Raw genomic sequence first — 21,485 nt, forward strand, 5'->3', positions numbered from 1 at the left:
AAGAACATTCAAACATTTGTCATTTTTCCTTAACAAAATTAATATCTCAATAGAAAAATATTTCTTCAGCACAGTTTGCAGTGCAGACTGCAATATTCAAATTACATGTTTTGTCTCGAAATGCATATTTGACAGTGAGTTGACAGTAAATCTGCATCCTAACTCAAGCTAATACTACTCTGTTAAATTTATGTTCATTAACAATAACAGTAACATCTGTTTAAAAAGAAATTAACGGCCACATTTTTATTTGGTAAAATGTAATATTCTGACTGTTTGAGTTTTATTAAAATTAACCATTGGTCATCCAGTATCATGCATTTAGATCATGATAACCACAGATAAAACCAGGCAAAGCCTATAACTTAGCACCTCACTATCATGGCAAAATGTAACTTTATAGTTTCTATGGTATTTGTATGAAAAACAGTAGCCTAACAGTGAAATACATTATTAAATACTGCAATTATATCCCATTAGTCATTTAATACATTGTCTACATTAATAATATTATACAATTCAATATGTATATCCCACATTTCATGGTGCAGTTAATATTACTAGGCTAACCTTACAGTAAATCCATGGTAGGCTAAATGGATTCAGTATCAATTCAGATTCTGACTGTATCGTTGCGCGCAGTGTTTCTCCTGTTTGTCAGCGGTGTTTCATCTGCCTTTAAACATTTGTGTTCTTCGCTGAACTCAAGCGCTTCTCTCACTAGATCTCGTGACCGAGGCCGATCAGAGTAAACGCGTCTGCTCTAGTGAGCTCGCGCTGCCGTTTGGACTTTGAGCCGAACGGATAAACGGTCCGTGAGGCGCGCGCGGTTCAAATGAGTTTCGTTCCGCTTTTGGCGCATAAACATTATCGAACATTTATCGACCTCTTGATATCGTTTTATCGAGAAAAATTATATCGCGATAATTATCGTTATCGTTTTATCGCCCAGCCCTAATGGTAAGTAGATCACCACATCATTTCTGCCTGCATTACACACAACAAATCAAACATTGTGCAAGTAAAGTGCACATATTTACTACAAATATAATGACAATGGTAGTTTATTACCCAGTCCCTCCAGAAAAACGCGATTATGCGATCGCATGATTTAGTGCATAATCAGCCAAAGTCCGCATATTTATGCGGGGGCCGCATTTTTTCAAATACGCCGCACTTTCGCCGCATAAATTGCCGATTTCCGTGCAAAATATGCGTGGCTTGCATGATTTCATAATCCTCGCATTTTCGTTGCAAAAAAGTACGATATATCTAAGCAGAAAGTTGAAAAATGTTGCGTTTGTTTCACACAAGAGCAGCCATTTCCCCCTGTTGCCATGGGAACGTTATGAATTGACGTAATTACGCGACGTGAACATCATCGAAAATCTGAAAAGCAGGAGCACACTTTATTTTTATTTATTTTTATTTATTAATTTTTACAGAAGTTGTAGCATATTCCTTTTGTAAAGCTACATAACTTGTTTGACTCATCAATTTTTTGTAAGTTTGATGTGTTTATTAAGGTCTGAAATAAAACAAGATGAGAACTTAAAGGGTCACTCCACCCATTTGCATTAAGAGGTCCATTGTTAGACAACCAGTCATACTATTGAATGGTCGTGCAACATTCTTTCATTTTCCCCTGAGACGAGAGAAATCTACTATTTACCTTTTTCACTTCCTCCTACAATGACGCAAAAATCGTCATTTGACGTCATTGTAGGAGGAAGTGTAAAAAGGGGGGATTTCTGTATAGACTACAAGCACAAATTCCCACCCTTTCAAACCCGCCCATAGGGGGTTGTGCCTAATGCGCTAACAGAGCTATCACAGATCAGTGGGTGGGACTTCACTTGCAGATACTGAAAGCAATATCAGCCATCTTGTTTATAAGCTAAGCTAACAAGCGCTGTGGAGATAGGAAGTTACGACAATGACGGAAGAAACTAAACATGATATGGAAGTAGAGGATTTTGAAATTCTGCTGCTCGAATCCGCTCTTCGTGGCTATCTTTACGAGCCGCAATATAGTGAAGAGCAGCTGAGGCTGATGGAGGATCAGGAGGCGGCTGCCTGTCGCGAACGAGGAGCCCGGACTGGGTCGAGCTGAGGCGGGCTGCTGGTGCGTGTGCTCTCGCTGTGCGCTACGGACACAGATAGAGTCCGTCTGCTGCAGAGAATTTCAACGATCGCAATTTCTCCTAGACGAAATCTCTGAATCAGACGACCACACGGACGTTTGTGTTGTGATGTGAACCATCCTAGTTTCGCCTGACTGAAAATCCAGGTATCATGCAATAATTCACCATATAGAAAGAAATACAAACGAGTAATTCACTAATGAGTTTGCCAATGTAACGGGGTTCGTTGTTGTGGGAAGAAGGAGGCTGGAACCGGCGAACATTTAAACATTTTAATAGTAAAATAAACAAATACAAAACAAAAGTATAAGCCAGCTGGCCACACACAACAGAAACAAAACATAAAATCAGGCCTGTTCCTTTTGTGCTTCCGCTCCTCCGTGAGAGATATGAGACCGCTGCACAGGTGCCATTCATTATCACTCGCGTCGTCCTCTCACGTCCCTCGCCCTCGTCCTGCTCGCCACAGCCAACTAACTAGACATTTTTTGTGAAATGAATTTCAAACTCATTTAGCAGCTAGCCTTCTTGTAGATGGAAGAGTGATTTCTCTGATGTTTGCGCTGTTCTGGATTAGTGGGAGTGGCTTGCGGAGCTGTGCAACGTGGTGCATTGTGGGAGTTGTTGTCTTACATACAAATGCGCCCTAAAGTTATTTTCTGTCTTTTCTCGGTCAAGAGGGCACCAAATTCAAAATTTCTTTTACATTTCGACTACATATATAACCCACTTTCAATAAAGATTAATGTTGAAATGGGTGGAGTGACCCTTTAAATATTCCCAGCACTTTCTGTGATGTAGTATGCTTGCTTATCATAGAAAGTAATAAGAAATGACTATTTACATTAAGGTAGTAGCCTAGTGAGAACAGGGTGTTGGGGGAATCACTTTTTTTTTCTCTCTTTTTCATCAAACCGCAATTTTTGCAAGTCCCCTCAATTTCATCGCATAAAATTGCATAAATATCCCGCATATTCCATCGCATTTTTTTGCCCGCAACAATCACAAAAAAACTTTTCTGGAAGGACTGATTACCATATTATAGTAGCTAGTATATTAGTATATAAGTATATTAGCTGTTCTGTATGTTTTAGTCTTTAGCTTTATTATAATTTTATTCATCTTGACTGATAAAAACTTTGTACAACACATGTTACATTTGATACAGAAAGAGAGAGTTAATGTACAGATTTACAGATGACTTGGCTTTAAAAAAATTCTGTTGCTGCGGTTATGAGATAGCTTACATTAAAGGCAGGGTATGCAATTTGTTTCTAAAACATTTTTGCCAGCGTCTCTTACATTATGAGCGCGCCTGCGACGCGCCTACATTTGAAATAACGAAATTTTGGTCGGCAGGAAAAATGGTCCAACAAACCGTTCGGTTTAAAAATGCGTACCGAAAACCGAACCGAAAGCCTCGTACCGAACGGTTCAATACGAATACGTGTATCGTTACACCCCTAATACCAATACATATCTAAAATGTAAGTACTCTGAAAAGGAGAGTATAAAAATCGAGTGTCTGTAGTCATCTCAGGGCTGCAATAAGCACAGCTACTCTTTCCATTCGGAACGAATGCAATGATTGGCTGGGCGACTGTCACTCTCCCTCGCTACCATGGCTACCACCCCTGCTGCTACAGGAGCTGCCCATATGCACGCACCCGGTTGACTCACTCATTTTGAAAGAGGAGAGGCACGTACCGGCCGGAAGCTAGGAAGTCTCACAGTTATGGCAGAGAAAGAGCAGTCAAAATTCCCAGTACCACCTGTACCTGCATATACTGTCACCGCAGGCAAACAAGGCAAAAAAAGGTGATGTCACTCCATGCACTGTGCTCCTCTCCGCTCGGCGCTGGTAAACGCGTCCTCCAGCTGAGCGGTCGGCATCACGCGTTCATGTGTTTTGGGGGCGTGGCTTTGGAAGGAGCCCAGAAGGGAGGGAGTGGGAGTTTCTCTGTTGGATACTTTCAAAATCCAGCAGTTTTCTGCTAGTTTCTCAAACTTACCTACCCTGCCTTTAACGCTAAAGCACCTGTTATCGTTGACGTTAGCTCACTTTAACGTTAATAAAAACCTTTTCTACTCTCTGGATCTTTGGGGAATCTATGAAATGCTAGTTGATTGGTTGTTCACTGGTAGTTGTTGCAGTTCATGGCAGAACACTGTTTTCTTTGTTTCCAATTATTTCCAGACATAATGTTAATGCTGTATAGTTGTGCTAACGGTAAAAGCCGTTGGTTCAGTTCAAAATGGTGACAGCGCAACAGCAGCGCCATCTAGCGATTGTTGTCAAAACTGCAACAGAGTTTCGCCTCTTGGTACTTCTATACCTAGCCTACTCTTTGATATGACGCTGATATTATTCATTTTCATGAATAAAGACAACATGAATTTAATTATAAATATTTGTATGTTGTTTAATTAAAATACAACATGAAGTGTTGTCAACTGCTGTGTGCTTAATGATGATGATATAAAGCTTTGTCAGCAATGATGGTATAAAATCATTTTTTTAGTGTAATCTTAAATGTAGTTTTTTGCGGCCTGCACTGACTAGTACTTTGCAGAGATATTCATGCTTTTTTTTCCCAGTAAAGCACAGTCCACAAACAATGCAGCCCTACTGTACCTTTACTAGCGATATAACACCAAATATAAAACATTTATTCACAAGACCAACGCGCTAATATTCCACAAGAAACTGACTGTCATAAATCTTTGAACTGCGTGCACTGACGTCACTGCCATCACATATAGGCAGAAGTGCCTCGTGTGATCCAAGTAAACAGTTATGCTTTCTCCGATGGTCACAGACCCTGTCATCTCCCTATAATAAGACACATTTCTGGAGGCATGCTCCAAGCACACTCTCATCTCATCCCTATTCCCACATTTGTAGTAATGACACTATAACGCAAACCGGAAATTGTAACGCGTGAGCACGTGAAAGTCTGTATATTTTTTATTTTTGCAAAGGTCCCTTTAGGGGCTCTGTACTATAGTGTGATATGTGGTGTGTTTTTTTTTTTTTTGGAAGTGTAGATGCAAACTTCATCTAAAGATGTTAGATAACAACAGGAACGTTTCTTTAAATCTCCTTGTCTATTTCTCTCCAATGTCCTTTATCTCTTCTGCTGTGGTGTCTATCCATAAAACACCATCTTACTGTATGTTGCTTAGTGCTGATTTGGTGCTGGTCTGGCTGATGAGCTAGAAAAACTTTGCTGGTAAACTTTGTCTATCAAGTTCTGGTAGACTATTCTACTTTCATGGTTCTTCTTAGGCACCAAGGTCGGTAGTGTAAGCTAATTTACCTGCCTAAGGGTGAACCATCTCATCAGCATCCAAAACAGAACATACAGTATGATGAGGAGCCAAGCAGGGTCTGAGTGTAGTTGAACCCAGAAATAATTCACTTGCTTCAAAAGATCAAAAAAGAAAAGTGGTGGTGTTTATTTTGCTGTTGGTGTTGAAATAATAAGTCCCCAGGTCTTTCTTTCTCTTTTATATTTACACTAAATTTACACAAATGTTATGCTGTGATGGACTGACCATTTTTCCAGAGTGTTTCTCTGCCTGTAGCACGAGCTGCTGGAATAGGCTCCAGCATCCTCACGGCCCTATAGGAAATAAATTACAGACCCTTGCAAATAGTACACTAGCTTTTCACACTAAAAAAGAATTGCCTGTGAATTGCATTCAGTTTAAATCAAAGAGACATTTTAAATTTCACTACACTACTGATCTATGACTATCAATCAAATTCACTGCAGATTTACAGCACTGAGCCATTTATTCCCATTCTCTACACTGATATATATCTGCCAGGCAGATTAATTGACTTTTACTTGGCCATTTTTAAATTAACATCAGCAGATAATCATGCCAACTTTGAGTGATTAACGGAAATGTTCCTTCCTCCTCTATCTGTTCCTAAATAGCAGCTTTCATAATAGATAATGCAAGTGTTACACACAGTACCACACCTGTTGTGGCTCAGTAAAAAGAAATTAATACTTTTATTCAGCAAGGATGCATTAAATGAATCAAAATGACAGTAAAGACTTTTACGTTGTTACAAAAAAATATATATATTTCAATTAAATGCTGTTTTGACATTTCTGTTCATCAAAGAATCCTGAATAAAGAAAATCCAGCTTTGCAACACAAGAATAAATTACATTTTAAAATATATTCAAATAAATACCCAATAACAGTTATTTTAATTTGTAATAATATTTGACAGTTTAACTGTATTTTAGATTAAAAAAAGCTTTAGTAAGCATAAGTGGTTCTTTCAAAAATGTAAAAAAAATCGTACCGACCCCAAACATTTTAACGGTATTGTAAAATGAAAACGGTATTTTTAGTCTATTTAGTCGACATTACTTAATTATATTGTAGATTTGAAAATCCTGCTTCCCCCTATTATTGTTAAATCACGGAAGCTACACCAGTTACTTTTGCCAAAAGATTTCTATTTATTATGTATCATGTGTCAGACAGAGAGAAACACAGGCAAATAAGAATAAGGCTACATGAGAGGAGGTCTTCATTCCAGATTTCTCTGTTCCCCATTTCTCTATCTTCTCACCCCATCATCTCTATGTTTCTCTTCCTCTCACCCTATCATGCCTTTATGTTTCTCTGAGGTGGTACAGTAAGATTGGGCTTAAATACACAACTGAGCGACTTTCAACTTCCTTGTAAGGTAGCAAAACAAGTTGCTTATGTTTAATGCACCTAATGCACATGGTACAATCCACCTTCCACATTAAGAAACTATTTCTCAGTGTATACATTAGTGATATACAAATGGTACATTTGCGTCAGTTGAAACATTCCTTTAACATGCAAAGAGTAAATCCCTGGATAGGGGTGATGTGGTGGGAGCTGTATTCCTTGACTTTAAAAAGGCTTTCGATACAATCAACCATAGCTTGCTTTTAACTAAAATGTCATCTTTTAATTTCTCTACTGAGGCAGTACATTGGTTTGCGTCCTATCTTCAGGCGAGAGTACAGTGTGTTAAAGTTGCCCAGGAAAAATCCTCACTCTTGAACATCAAATTGGGCATACCACAGGGCTCCATACTTGGTCCTTTGCTGTTCAGTCTTTTTATAAATGACTTGCCATTGAACTGTGCAGGTGCCAGCATCCAGCTCTGTGCAGATGATGCCGTGCTTTATGCACCCGCTAAGTCACCAGAGCTGGCTGCTGATGTACTGTCTGTATATATGGCTGATGTCGGTCAGTGGCTCAATCAAAATCAGTTGGTGCTAAATTTTACAAAAACAGTCTCCATGTGTTTTTCTATTAAGAAACTTGATCTAAGTGAAAGATTTCAAATTAATTTACAAAATGGAATAATTAAATCTATTACAGAATTTAAATATCTTGGATTGGTCATAGATCCTCAACTTAAATTTGCTAAACATATAAAGAAAATCTCTAAAACAATACAAAGTAATCTTAACTGTTTTAAACAGATCAGAAATTACATACCAAACCAGGCAGCCCTGCTGTACATGCATGCTATGGTTTTTTCGCATTTTACATACTGCATGACAGTTTGGGCACAAGCAGCTCCGTCTGCAACAAAACACATTGGTTCACTTTACAATCAAACAATAAAAATTATGGATAAAAAGCCAATCCGTTACCATCACTGTTACATCCTCAAGAAATATAATATATTAAGCTTTGAAAGCTTCAGTGATTTATGTTTTTTTAAATTAATTTTCAAGTGTATTAATAATTTAGCACCCGAGCCACTTAGTAAATTTATTCAAATACAAAACAGCAAAAGAGTTACTAGAAGCATCACAAATCATAACTGTACAATACCATACTGTAGGACAAGCTTCGCACAGACAGCCTTTTCTGTTAAGAGCTCTAGACTCTGGAATTCGTTACCATCTGACATTAAGGTCATATCTGACTTGAAAAAGTTCACTTTCAGGATTAAGTTGTGGTTAAAGGCAAACCAAAAATGTAACCATTTTTAACCATTGTTATTTTTCTGGTTGTGTGTGTGTTTGAAGAAATGTGAATGTTTTCTATTTGTATGTATCTATTTATAATGTACTTAGACATGCCCAACCAGGGACAGGAGTTGAAAATTAGCATTAGCTACAAACTCTATATGCTGCGCATCAGTTACAGGCTTTGTATTGTGACTATGTTTGACTGTATGGTCCCTGTTAAATAAATAATAAAAAAATTGGAATATCATTGGAACATCTCTGCTAGGTGAACATTGCATACCTCTAAGCAAAATATAACTCTACCAGCTCTCTGATCAGCACACATGTACAAACATACTCTGACTTCACAAAATACATTATGAAATTATTATGAAAATGAATAAAGAAAAATAAAACAAACAAATAACATTTAACAGTAAAGTTTGAAGTATTCAATTAAATAGCCCTTAAGTGTTAACTTGAGGATTTGATTCCATTGGTTTAAATTGTAATACTCTGAGCAAAGCCCTCTGACTAAAGCCTTTCACTTATATAGTCTATAGTTCAGTTTTTAATCTTTGTGTATGTTTGTGCCTACTAGGTATGACATCTGGGGCCGAGCTGTCATTCACCCTGGAGCCCAGTGACATCATTGCTGTTCAGGAACAACCTCTGATGCTGCACTGTCAGGTGGAGGGGATCCCACCCATCACCACACAGTGGAGACGCAACGGAGCGCTGATTGTGGAGGACCAAAACTACGTCATGTTTGCTAATGGCTCGCTTCTGATTGGCCACTTCCAGAAGACCAAGTCTGATGGCTCGTCTGATGAGGGAGACTATGAGTGCATAGCCCAAAACTTTTTTGGGCTTGTCTTGAGCCGCAAAGCCAGAGTGCAGGCTGCTAGTAAGTAGCATTTCAGTGTGTTGTAATTGAGAGATAAGACCTTGTTCAGTTCACACTCTGCTAATCCCACCTGTTCATTTTTTTCAAGGATTTTTTAATGGCAAATACTTGAAAAGGGAAAAAGAAAAAGAAAAACAAAACGTTTTAATGGTATACAATGGTAAAATTGCTAGAAATTGTTAGTTAAAATGATATTACTATAATACTCTTAATATCGTCTCATCTGTTTCTGCTTAGCTTGCCGTCCATGATGATGAAAATGATAATGACAATGAAAATATATATTTTTATTTAGAATATTATATTATATTATATTATTGTAACGTGTTCAAGGTGTCTCCACCCCAAATGGACCACCCCTGTTAAAAATGTCTAGATACACCTGCACTGCCAGCAGATATTGGTGCTGTTAGATTGTCCCGAGAAGCTAAAGTGAGTTTGATAGAAGCCACTGCCAGCTCATTTGCAGAGTCTTTCACAGTGCACACAGTGTTAGAGCACGGCGTGGTGTAGACTCGGGCTACATTAACTTTGGATGAACTGAACATGAGGGACGCAGGGGGCTGGGACAGGCCATTTGATATATGGACAATGGGCTCCTTCTATTTCTGAAGATAAATTGGCTTGTAGGATCCAGTCTGCCTTTTGTGCGGTACTGTGGCGCTCCCAGTCGTGCTTGTGTTGTGATTTATATGACTAAATCTCTGGCTCTTGAATTGAACTTAACTATTAAACCCGGCCATGCTGTGCTCCTTTCCCTCTGCTTTTGTCGGTGTCACAATAATCTGGAGTGCTGTTGTTCGCCCTCTTGCTGGTCACAGGCACCAAGGCTAAATTTCCTTTTCTAGTCGCCCATACCCACCGTGGCCCCGTATGAATTGGGCCTTGTTCCCGTCCAATGCTGAAGCGTTGTTACTGTATTGTGCTTATGATTGAATTTTAAGTCAACTAAAGATGACTTATTATGATTTGTCCGGTCTCATGTCGTCCAAAATGTGTTTGATCTTTTCATATAGATGCTGGGTAAATATAAAGGGCATAAGAAGAAAGAAAACAGAAGGGCCTTATGGAGGGTTCTTTATGCTCTCTTTAGCGGTTAGCAGGAGGTAGTTGTGATGGCATAGTTGTAAATAGTAGCCGAGGGGAGAGCAGAGTTGGTCATTAAATGGATGTCAGGCGAGTGTTAATTTGAAAGCGCACTGCAGTGCTAATGTGAAAGTGTGTTTTAGGGATGATGTGAGAAATTCAGGGTCTCTTGCTGTTATTATATGGTGCTTCAGAAGGAATACGCTTTTAGAAATCAGGTCCTTTCTCTTCAACTTCAAACAACTCACAGTAACCTGTTAGCTTAGAAGACTCATAAGATTAACTTTGGAGAGAAGCAGGAAATGTTTGAATAGTTTCTATAAGCTAAAGAGTCATCACTACTTTATTTTATCATAAAATATTTATTTTTATTTATTTTAATATAACTATAATATATATACCGTTACATAAATAATTTATATTAATACAGATATAAAGTTATAGTATATTTAATGATAATGATTAATGATAGTTATTGCTTAGGTAAATATATTCTATTATATATTTTTTTAATTGTAATTGAGTCATATTAAAAAAGTGTGCATTCCATTTATTGGTCTTGATTCTGCTTTATTACCAGTTTGTGTACATAAAGAATACACATGAATCCATAGCATACATGGTCTGAATGGACAGTTTGTAGAGATATTGAGCTCTGTGTTTAATGCAGTGTGGTCAGTGATGACATACCCAATTTAACATATTTTTATTGACCGCATCATACGTTTGCAATTGATTCTGCCTCCGTAAAGCAAACAGTGTCTGCAGACATTTAGCTCTGTGGCCGTATTGTTTGACACAAAAAGACATCTCTGCCTGCGGTCTTGTTACACATACGCACACACACACACACATGGGCAGCCCATGCTGTGCCATATCTGAACACAGCAGTCCATTTGTTGGCCTTGCAGTGAGGTGTGTGTGATGTGAAGATCGTTGACTTGTGCATGCGCACACACACGGTGAAGTGAGACTGACACACTGTGTGTAGACGGTGCACTGCTGTGTTGTGGTACATACTCTGGCTCCGCTCCCAGTGGGCCAGTGGTTAGTGACTGGCTTCTGAAGTTACACCGCCTCTGCCACGCCACAGGGAACAGTCATCTCGGCTCGCTGGACTGGGGAACCTTTAAACCCACACTCTCTGGGATGTTGATTGGTAAAGGTCAGCGCATAGTTACTTTTTAGCACCTTTTTCGATTTCTCATCAGGGCCAGAAAGGAATATGTCTGCTTTCTGCATAAATTATGGGTGAACAATAGCTGGGAGATAGAGTGGGACGCAAATCTAATAGCATAGCAGATGAAGATCTATTGTTGGACTAAGTGATTGGCAAGCAAAGCTGGGTGGACAAGCATAATGAAAAGCTCTCAGATAAAAGCGTAATGTTATGTGGCAGAATGTTTTCTTTATTATTATCATACAAAGATTGATGTAATGCATTAGCTATGGCACCATCAATATACTGTACCATCAGGTCTGGGTACACACACAATGAGCACATAGTGGGATTTAAATATGGAATAATGTGCTGTAATACATTTAAACAGAGTTGCATGAAGGTGTGAATGGCAAAGTCATGTTGACTTTCACTTTGAGTAAAGGTGATACTTGTGAAGGAAATGGGGATATTTTGGAAAAAAATGTTTAAAGGTCCCCAGACATGAAATTTTCACTTTCTGAGGTTTTTTAACATTAATATTAGTTCCCCTAGCCTGTATTTGGTCCCCTCATGTCTAGAATTTTCAATCGGTGTAAACCGAGCTTTGGCTATTTTTCTCTTCTCTGCAGCTCAGACATGCTGATCTTTAATCTCCTCATTATGACGTCATAAGGAGGAAAGGTTACCTCCCCCTTCTCTGCTTTGCGGCCCGGAGAATTTGGCTTGCCCATGAGAAAACGAGCTAGGAACAGGAAGTACGAACGCGCCGGCACGATTTTAGTTTTTCCTAGAGAATTAACTTTGAGATTTGAGTTTTTCCTCGAGAGATATCATGGCTTGCAAACGAGCGAAGCATGGCAGTTGATCAGTGTTCGGATGTAAGTTACAAATGAACACAAAAGTATTTTTTAGTTCCTTCATCCGAGCCTCTGAAGAAACAATGGGTTAATTTTATTTTCTCTAGAAATGCGGCGACACAACTTCCCAAAGTTTTGTATGGTCCAAACATTTCACCGACGACTGTTTCCTCAACTCGATGAACGTCTGAAAATAAATCGATCGAGCTACCAAGCAACAATTTCTGATGTGTAGCCTAATTGTTTAAGTTCAGACAGGTAAGTTAATCTTTCTCTCAAAATCGTTCAATACTGTTTATGCATCAGTAAGTCAAGCCAGTGACTAAAATATCAACTTCACATCGTTTCTTTTAGTAGGATGAAAATAATCGTATTTAAATTCTGAACAAATTATACAGAAAGCGATCAAAGAACAATCTTTCCACACAGCGCGAGTTTATCTGGACAACTCGTTATGAAATCAAGGACGCACGTTACACTGCACAACGAAGCTCTTACTGTAAGTACATCATCGTGTTTGCATTGGTGAAAGCATTAGAGAGAGCAGAAACTGCGTTGCAAAGATAAGATCTTCATTCTCGCGATCAACAGACTGTCAACTGCTTGCTCAGTGCTCATCACGGCAACATTTTATGTGATGGGAATAGATCTAAATACTTTAAAAACTTCTCACGATTCGTTAATCTCGATAGCTGTAATAGTTAATACGTATAATAGCTGTAGTAAAAGTATTCGAGAAAGTTTCGCATGTAATACATAGCTATTTCATATGCAAGCATGTCAGCCAATCACAGCAGTGGCCGGTTACACTGAATCCCACAGCAGACACGCCCCTTCAAACAGAGCGTTCAAATCAGAGGCTAAAATGAGGCTAGGAAAAATGCCTTTTATTTCTAAATTATGACTATTTTTGATCTAAAAAACATACTAACATTATAAGGGCAACCCAGGAAACATTATAAAATAATAAAATAACCCCATGTCAGGGGACCTTTAAATAATAGAGCATATGGACGATTAAAAGATTTATGTGCAATATTTTTTTTTTATGTATTGTGAAGTACATCCGAGTGAAATGGATTATCAAAAAATGGTGGGTTGGTTGTTGATTGGATGAAGGTAGATCTGAATGTGAGCTTGCAGTCGATTGTAAAAAAGGAACAGGGCTTGAGATAAAGGAGATGTAGGAGAAGCCAGCCATACGTTCCCAGAGAGAAGTCTGTAGTTTCACTGAAATGAAAAATTACAAGGTCAAAACTATGAAACGTGAATGGGTGAATTGTTCACAATAAGATCCATAACATGCAAGATAGATAGGATGAATTTTCATTTCATTCTGACTTTAAAGTTTCTTGTCACAGATTGTCTGAAAAAAAGAAAAGAAAACATGGTACAATATGATTCATTCATAGACCCTGAGACAGTATTTCTGTAGAGTTGGCTAAGTGTATGCTATGTAACAGCACTCAAGTCCAACTATTCTTTCCTTTCATGTTCAAACCCCATAAGCACAACCTGTGCACATCGTCCAGTAATAATAGTCTGGGCGCACACTTCTTGGTTGTCAGCTTGTGTGTAATGGATGGCCCCAGCTTTGGTTCATATTGATCTGAGCTGTAGGATCACGACTAATTCAAAGGTCTCTCAGTAACCTTTTGATCCCTGCACTGAAAGCTTGAGCATTGACAGTGGGCTCCATTTTAATAAAGCATGTGACCACTCTTTGAGTCTTTCAACATTCTCCTTTTATTGTCAGACCTGTGACATATATTTAACTGATGTAGGTGAGAAAGGGTGTGTGTGCTTGCTTGGTTTCAAAAGGAATGATGAGTGTCTAGAGTATCATGGTACCAGCGCTCAGGGCATGGCCTCTTTATCCATGAATCTTTAGAAGTGTACAGGATAAAGGAAGAACAGGCTTAATGGCCAACTAGATTCTCACTCTTCTATCTGCAGGGCAACTCTCACACAGCTGAAATGGCGTTCTTCTCATTTTACATTGGTACATGTGTGTGAGCAGACTTCCCTTAGGCCTTCAGCTACAATCAATGAGACGCTAATAGTTCCTACACATGTCCTGCTGGAGATGGAGTTTGATCCTCAAGTCATTACAAGGTTTTTTTGGGGGGTTTTTTACAGACTGCCTTAGGTTTTGCATTATGACATGAGGCAAAATCCATAGTTGTATTTGAAGTCATTAAGTTGGGTCTTTCTTCATTCTGGCCTTTTGTTTTATGTTGTTCTCCATCTTATTTTGTCTTGCTCTGTCTGTGTGTGGTACTAATAAACACACAGTAGGGAAATTTTGTTTCATGCTGACATTTAGGACATCTTCACATTGTGTTTGGTTTTATAGTGTTGGATTGCGCTTTATAGCTGTACGGTGCACCCTCTGTCCGGTTGCATAAACTGCTTAGACTAGTCTTGCAAGTCATCTAATTTTCTTCTTCATAACTTTTAAAAGTCATAAAAAGGTAGATTGTTCTAATGTGAAACCGAAAAGAAAGACTGGTAACTGCTAGGTCAGACTAGTTGTTAACATAGTGGCTATGTTTATGCACCTGGCCTCTGGTTCACTAAAAAAAAAGACAAATTTGTCATTTTCTTACCCTCATGTCATGCAGACTAATTTAATTATTTCCTTTTAAGTACAGAAAAAAGAAAGGAAGCTGTACAGGTTTGAAATAATCCTTTTCAATAATTCAATAATCAATTATTTTTCGATAATCCGTTTCACTCAGAAGATACAGAAGAAGATCTGTTGCTACTTCCATTAGATCACTGCTAATGATGATCTGAATGTGCTGTGATAGGTCTTTGTAAAGAAAGACAATGCTTCCTAGTGCAGTAGGCGCTCTGACAGAACTTTTGCGTTGATTTTTGTGTGCAATTCATAAAATATGGCCCATAAGAGTCATTTGTTCCACTGTATGTCTGTTATTGAGTGCTGGCAGTGAAAACGATGCTATTGAACAGCATGTCTTGGTATTTGTTATTCACAGTACACCATCTTTTATCTCACCACATTCAATTCAGACTGTATGCTCGATTGAAATATGATATATTTCGCTGTTGCGCTGCAGATTGAACAGTGACGAAGGAAACACTCCTCATAATCGTGGTGTGTTATAGGCACAAACTCATTTCCCTGTTGAAGATAGCAAATTATTAGAGACACCTAGGAGAGGAAGGTGATAACAGGATGGAGAGTAAGAGATTTAATATGACTGTGTGCAATGTATATTAAGAAAACTCTTATCAATAGTCTTTTCAAATGTTGCAGTATATTAACCTCCCCTCTCTCAATGAGACGTTTACTGTAGAAATTAGATAAATGTACCTGGTTGTTTGCTGCCAAGGGGCTTTGTGACACCCCAGGCAGGCTGTTTGTATAGCAAGCACATTGGGTCTAATAAAAAGAGGGAGATGTGTAATGGCCAACCACCAGTCGGGCTGCTTTAGCATACAAGAGGCTTTCCACCCATTACAGCGCTCTTTCATGCTTTTAGACGCCACCAGTGTTGCACAGGCTGTTAGGAGAGCCCTTTCTCCTGCTAAGTGAAGTGACATAGATCTGCTCCTTAGTCCTCAAACTGATCAAAGGACTCTTTTTTTTTTTTCCCACCCCTGTGTTTTTGTGTCTTTTCTAGTTTTGTGCACATTTTTCGAGACACCGGCACAATTTGCACTTTGGGGTAATTTCGGCCCACTGCCGTGAAGAGAGAACTCTGCCATTGCAAAAGAGGGTGTGATTAGCGCGGTTCTTTACAACCCCCCTCAGAAAAAGACCCCTTCCGCCCCCAAAACGGCCACTCTTTCCATAAATTACGCTTCCCCTTTTCGCTTGTCGACCGTTTCTGTGAGCACACAGTCGGGTGCCGAGCTCCCGCCGCCGCTCTCAATCACATGGCCCTTTCAGGAAACACTTATTTTTGTAAATGTTTCGTCTTTGATGGCTTCGTTGCCTCTTTTTCTCCATCTTCTCCCCTTTCTCTGTCTTTCTTTCTTCCTTTCGCTAGTGGATCCTCATTAGCTGGGCCTCAGGAAGCTTTTCATAGTTTGAATGAATCATGGAAACGGTACAGTGGATTGCGACGCACAGTTTATTCCTGCTTCCTGCTCTCCTCTTGAGCCTGTCACCAGGCAACTGATCATAAAAGCCCCCACCCATTACCAAACAGCTCTCCTGGATCAATCGGAACGCATGCACTTTAGTTCTTTTCTTAAGCGTCAATTGTTAAAGAGTATAGGCTTTGTTAAGTATTCATTTATTCTTTCTCACCCTCTCATTCAGCCTTCTTGGGCTGTAATTGACCCTGTCGACTCTAGAGGGGATTTGCTTGAATTAAGATGGAAAGGCTAAACTGAAAGAAGAGATGAGGCCAAGGACGACCGAAGAGAGAACTGCAAATAAACACAAACAGATCGCTACCTATATTCACATATACTGTATGTAGATCTCTGCAGTTCAGCGCACTTTATGATTTAACACAGAATAAGAGCGCCCGGGGTACCGTCACCCCGACGGATGAATGCGAGAGCGATAAAAAGGTGGATTGTAAAGAGTATGGGAGAATGAACGAGAAGCAGGATGCTCCTATAAAAATCATTCTTATGAGCTTCCCTTCAGACATTTCCAATCTGATTTGACATTTTTGCTAGCCGTCGTGTGTCAACTAATCCTGGGTGTTGAATGAGAGCTGTTTTGTTGGTCAAACCGGAGGGGAGGATGTGTTGACACATAACCATCAAAGCAGAGGAGGTTATGGGGCTGTCGTACAGGGTGGTGGGGGGTGGGGGTGGTGGGAGGGACTTTCTCTGGATTTCACCCCTTCCACGTTCTCCCTCTCCACTGGCTTTCCACTCCATCACTCAACAATACATGTCATACCTCTCTCCTTTGTCCGGTAGCCAAGCTCCTCCCACCCAACCCTGCAATCCCACAAGCCCCCCTCTCCTGTACAGAAGCCCAACCGCACCCCACTGACATGGAGCTCAATGACACATGCTTTCAGGTCAGGACTGCCTCACAATGGGGCATGGAGAAGAAGAGAGAAAGAGGAAAAGTGCTTGAGAGGAAGAGAGTCCTAATTAAGAGAGAGAGAGAAGGATGGTGGGTAATTCACAGGCCTAAATTAGAGGACACTTAATGCTTTTTTGTGTGGTGGGGTTGGGAGTCCGATATACCACCTATTCTTAACCATAGGGCCGCGGCCCACGCTTGGGCCGTGAGCGCCACCTGGAGGGCCGCAAAAAACTTTACGTTTTTCACCTGTGGGCCGCGGGACCAAACAAGTTATCAATTAAAGACACCAGATTGACCACTGTTATTCACGAGACAGACAGTTACAATACACCATCCCACCACTAGTGGCAGTAATGCCTCAGTTAGTTGTTTAACAAACGCCATTAAGCAGAAGACACTTGAAGTCATTTGTCTCAAATCGTCGTTAATGTACACACGGACACCCTGTGGTGCCTGCAATATACATTTAGTTTTACATTCATTTACAGAAATCAGCTGGTTGAATGAAAATTGCTGATGTTATCGGATTTTCAGGTGATATTCTCAATTCATCCAGTTAACAGACGCTGAAGTGAATTCAGCCTGCAGACTAAGCAACGATTATTTAATTGTACAGTACAATCATAACATAGTACAGACATGATCTTAATTGCATAATGTCCTTAAACATAACAATATTGCTGGCCATAAACTGATAAAGTGCGCGTCCGGTGTGCGATACCTCGAGTTGTCATAGACGCGACGCGGCGCTTCTCGTCCGATGTGTAGCTCCTTCACAATAGCGGAGGAGTTGGTTTTACCTGCCTCTGTGGATATGTGCCGTGAGATGATCGGAGAGGTTGCTGCGTCTCATTAAGAGGGGAACATAAATAGGGAGCTGTAGCTTGTTCAAATTGGACTGTTTTGACTGTTATTGTTCATTTATAACAGATATGAAGAGCAACTTCAGGTTCTGCCATGCAAAAATGTAGACTCCTGAAACAATTATCAAATTATTTTGCAGATTATAAAGCTATATTTTTTCATTTGCACTTTATTTCAATTTGAAAAATATTATTTAGAATTTATTTATTTTAGCAACACATTTTATTGTTTTTATTTATTTTTATTTATATACATTTTCTATTTTTTTGTAAGTAAAATTTGTCAAATCTAACTGATTTTTGTGTTAATATGCCTGACTTGAGCCTTTAAATTTTGTTCTTGATGCAGATTGATTTGTTCCATGAATTGTTGTGTGTTTGGCATCTTGTTGTATGTGCAGGTTTACATACACATGAATAATAAACTGTTAAACTGCAAGTGGATTTCATTTAGTTATTGAATACAAATCAAACCAAGGGTAAGATCAATAAACCAATACAGTGCTAATATTTGAATGGGCCCTGGGCCACTTTGTACTGTAAAATTTGGGCCCCGACATCAAAAAGGTTAAGAACCCCTGCAATATACTGTATGTGAAGTGCTGATGAATATTATTGAATCAGCATGTGTCTTTTCACTTTTTTATGGTTTTGGCTAAGTATAACTCATCCTTATGTTGGGGGATTCCAACAAAACCATGAATTAAACCCATCCCACACCATTTGTGATAGACATAAATTATACCACAGATCATGTGGCTTGTTGCTATTGCTTTTCTTAGTGTGTGTGTGTGTGTGTGAGAAAGATATAAAAGGATAAATGACAAAAAAGAAGAAAAAAACAGGCAAAAACATCCTATAGACTATTGCTCAAAAATGTGGGGTCAGTAACTTTTTTTTTGAAGAATTATCTAATGTTCACCAAGGCTGTTATGAAATATTATTACAATTTAAAATAACTGTTTCCTAATTTTATATTTTTTATTTTTAATAATTTTTATTATTTTTTAAATATAATTTATTCTTGTGATGGCAAAGCTAAATTTTCAGCTGCCAATATTTAATGTCACATGATCCTTCATAAATCATTTTGATATGCTGATTTGGTGATCAAATAAAATTGTACTGCTTAATAGTTTTGTGAAAACTTTTACCGTTTACAGGGTAGAATTTCTGAACGGTGGTATAGGTTGAAAAGGTGCCCCACTCATTTCTGCAGATCAGAATGTAAGCGGTGGTTATGGTTATATAACCATGGTGGTTATGTCCCGACTCCCTAGTGCGAGATAAACCTTAGTTTTAACGTTACTGCCTTGTGAGATTAGCAAAAACACTTGTATGCAGGAAAGGTGAGATATGGAAGAGTGAGTGATTGAATAAGAGAGGGCTAAAATTAGAGTCAATATATAATGAGATCAGTCCAGGGACCCTGTAGCATCTGCCATTATGCCTCAGAGTGTAATTCACTAGAGATGAGCCATCAAGAAATTCAACACCTCGCTCTTCTCACCTTCTCTGAAGAAAGTGTTTTAACAGTTATTTGTATGCTCCACTCTAAATAAAATGACACACGAGAAGGGATCATGCAGGAAATAAACCATCATTTTGCAATCTTGTAGCACATGTATCTCGCTTAAATCTCGAGGGGAGCTCGAGTGTTTTCTCTCGCTTGAGGGTTTTCTATCAGTATTGGCCCCTTTGAACCTCAAGTAAGATATTAATACTATGGGGAGTGCAGTAGTTGTAACTTGACTGCTTTTGATGTTTGAGCACAGATTTCACAGACCACAGATGGGAGAAGACTGTCAACAAAATTAAACTAAATTGTCAGTACCGATGGCCTCGTGGGCAGTGTGCCGACATGTCGCGCCGTTGTGCTTCGGGCGACCTGAGTTCGAGTCCCGGCTCGTTGACCTTTCCCGATCCCGTCCCCATTTCTCTCTCCCACCTTGCTTCCAGTCCACTCTATACTGGCCTGTCATAATAAAGGCAAAAATTGGCTAAACATTTTTTTACAAAAAAAATTATTAAATAACTTTTTTTCACATTAACTTTATTTGTTGCACCTTTTTTGATGCACATGTTGGAATATATTTGGTTCTGTAATTGTGTTTCCATTGTATTTTATAACAATCTCTTTTACAGACATCAAGAAATTAATCCACCTCAAGTGAGCAAATAGGTTTTTTTAGGCACATTTTGGAAATTATATTTGCTGCTTTGGGGTTTCCATCCAACATTTTTCATGCAAAATCCAAAATTTGCATAAAAATGGCTAAATGAAAACCCAGCTTCTGTCTTTTCACACTCAGGTGAAGATTTACAAAAATGTTACCTTTAGGGGAACAACAGCTTATCAGCAATACCTTTAATTATAGGGACAACATTGTACCTTATTTACCCCTAAAAGGCTGTATACATAGTTGTACCTTTTAGGGTATATATTACTACTCCAAGGTACTAATATGCAACTTTTAGGGGTACAAAGTTTTCCTTTGAGAGTACTGCCCCACTGACAAGCTGTTGTTCCCCTTAAGATGCAATTTTGCAAAAAAAATTCTGACAGCGTTTTGACCTATTTGAAAGCCATTCCAGTTTCGTACAGATCATCTTTGCCCGTCATTCTCATTTAGGGATGTGTTGCTTTCCTTGAGTAAGTCAACATATTTGTTCCCTCATGTATTGGGCAGCTTTCCAGCAAGGTCAATAACTAAAGGTAAAAGGAAATGAGTCCCATTTTTAGATTCTTCTGTTCCACGTGCATTTGCCTGTTAGCATCATAATCTAATCCAGCCCCTACACTTGCAAAGAGCCTCTCTCTTTTTGTTGGCACGGCTTGAATGGGTTGTGAGGTGAGTGGAGAGCTGGCTTGCAGCCAGAAAAGGAAATGGGTACATCTGAAATTCACACACTCTTAAAACTGGCAGAGGGGAGAGAAGAAGCAGCTGTCCCATAAACATAAACTGCTGTGTGTTGGTGAGGCAGCCTTCCCCACATGTATCATTCATGTCTGTCTGTCACTCTCTACTTCTCATGTTCTGTTTCTTACTCTTTCCATTTCTCCCATGGTTTATATCCCTTTCTTGACTCTTACCTCAGAGTGTTGCCACATACCTGTTTCTGTTCTTTTGCAGTCTTTCACATTCTTGCCCTGTTTTCAAGTCTCTCTTACTCTGCCTCCCCTCTCCCTTTATTCTCAGCCTTTTAACAATTCTGTCATTCTAGCAGTGAGTTGGATGGCGTGCTGATGATAAATGGCAGTCTGAAGCAAGAAAGAAAAACCGCTGTCATTCACACTCCAAATTCAGACTGCCTCTCATTTCTTCACAGCTCTGAGTGGTCGCTATTCTGCAATTCACTGCTAATATTTTCTCCAACCCCTATTATGATAATGTTACACACAGAATTAGAAATCTGCTAAGATGACGTGCAAGTCAGTTGTATAATATGCTGTTCTAGAATCAGAAC

At 39.1% G+C, this 21,485-nt stretch overlaps 1 protein-coding gene across 1 annotated transcript in view; it reads left to right on the forward strand.

Moving 5' to 3' along the window:
• Positions 1-21,485, forward strand: part of igdcc3 (immunoglobulin superfamily, DCC subclass, member 3) — a 103,119-nt gene that overhangs the window by 10,706 nt on the left and 70,928 nt on the right. Inside the window, exon 2 of the mRNA XM_056247986.1 lies at positions 8,718-9,023. Within this exon, the coding sequence (XP_056103961.1) occupies positions 8,718-9,023 (306 nt within the window). The remainder of the gene's footprint in view (positions 1-8,717; positions 9,024-21,485) is intronic.

This window comes from Rhinichthys klamathensis, unplaced genomic scaffold, assembly GCF_029890125.1.
Source record: "Rhinichthys klamathensis goyatoka isolate OS25496 unplaced genomic scaffold, OSU_Roscu_1.1 h1tg000051l_1, whole genome shotgun sequence".
Lineage (NCBI taxonomy): Eukaryota > Metazoa > Chordata > Actinopteri > Cypriniformes > Leuciscidae > Rhinichthys > Rhinichthys klamathensis.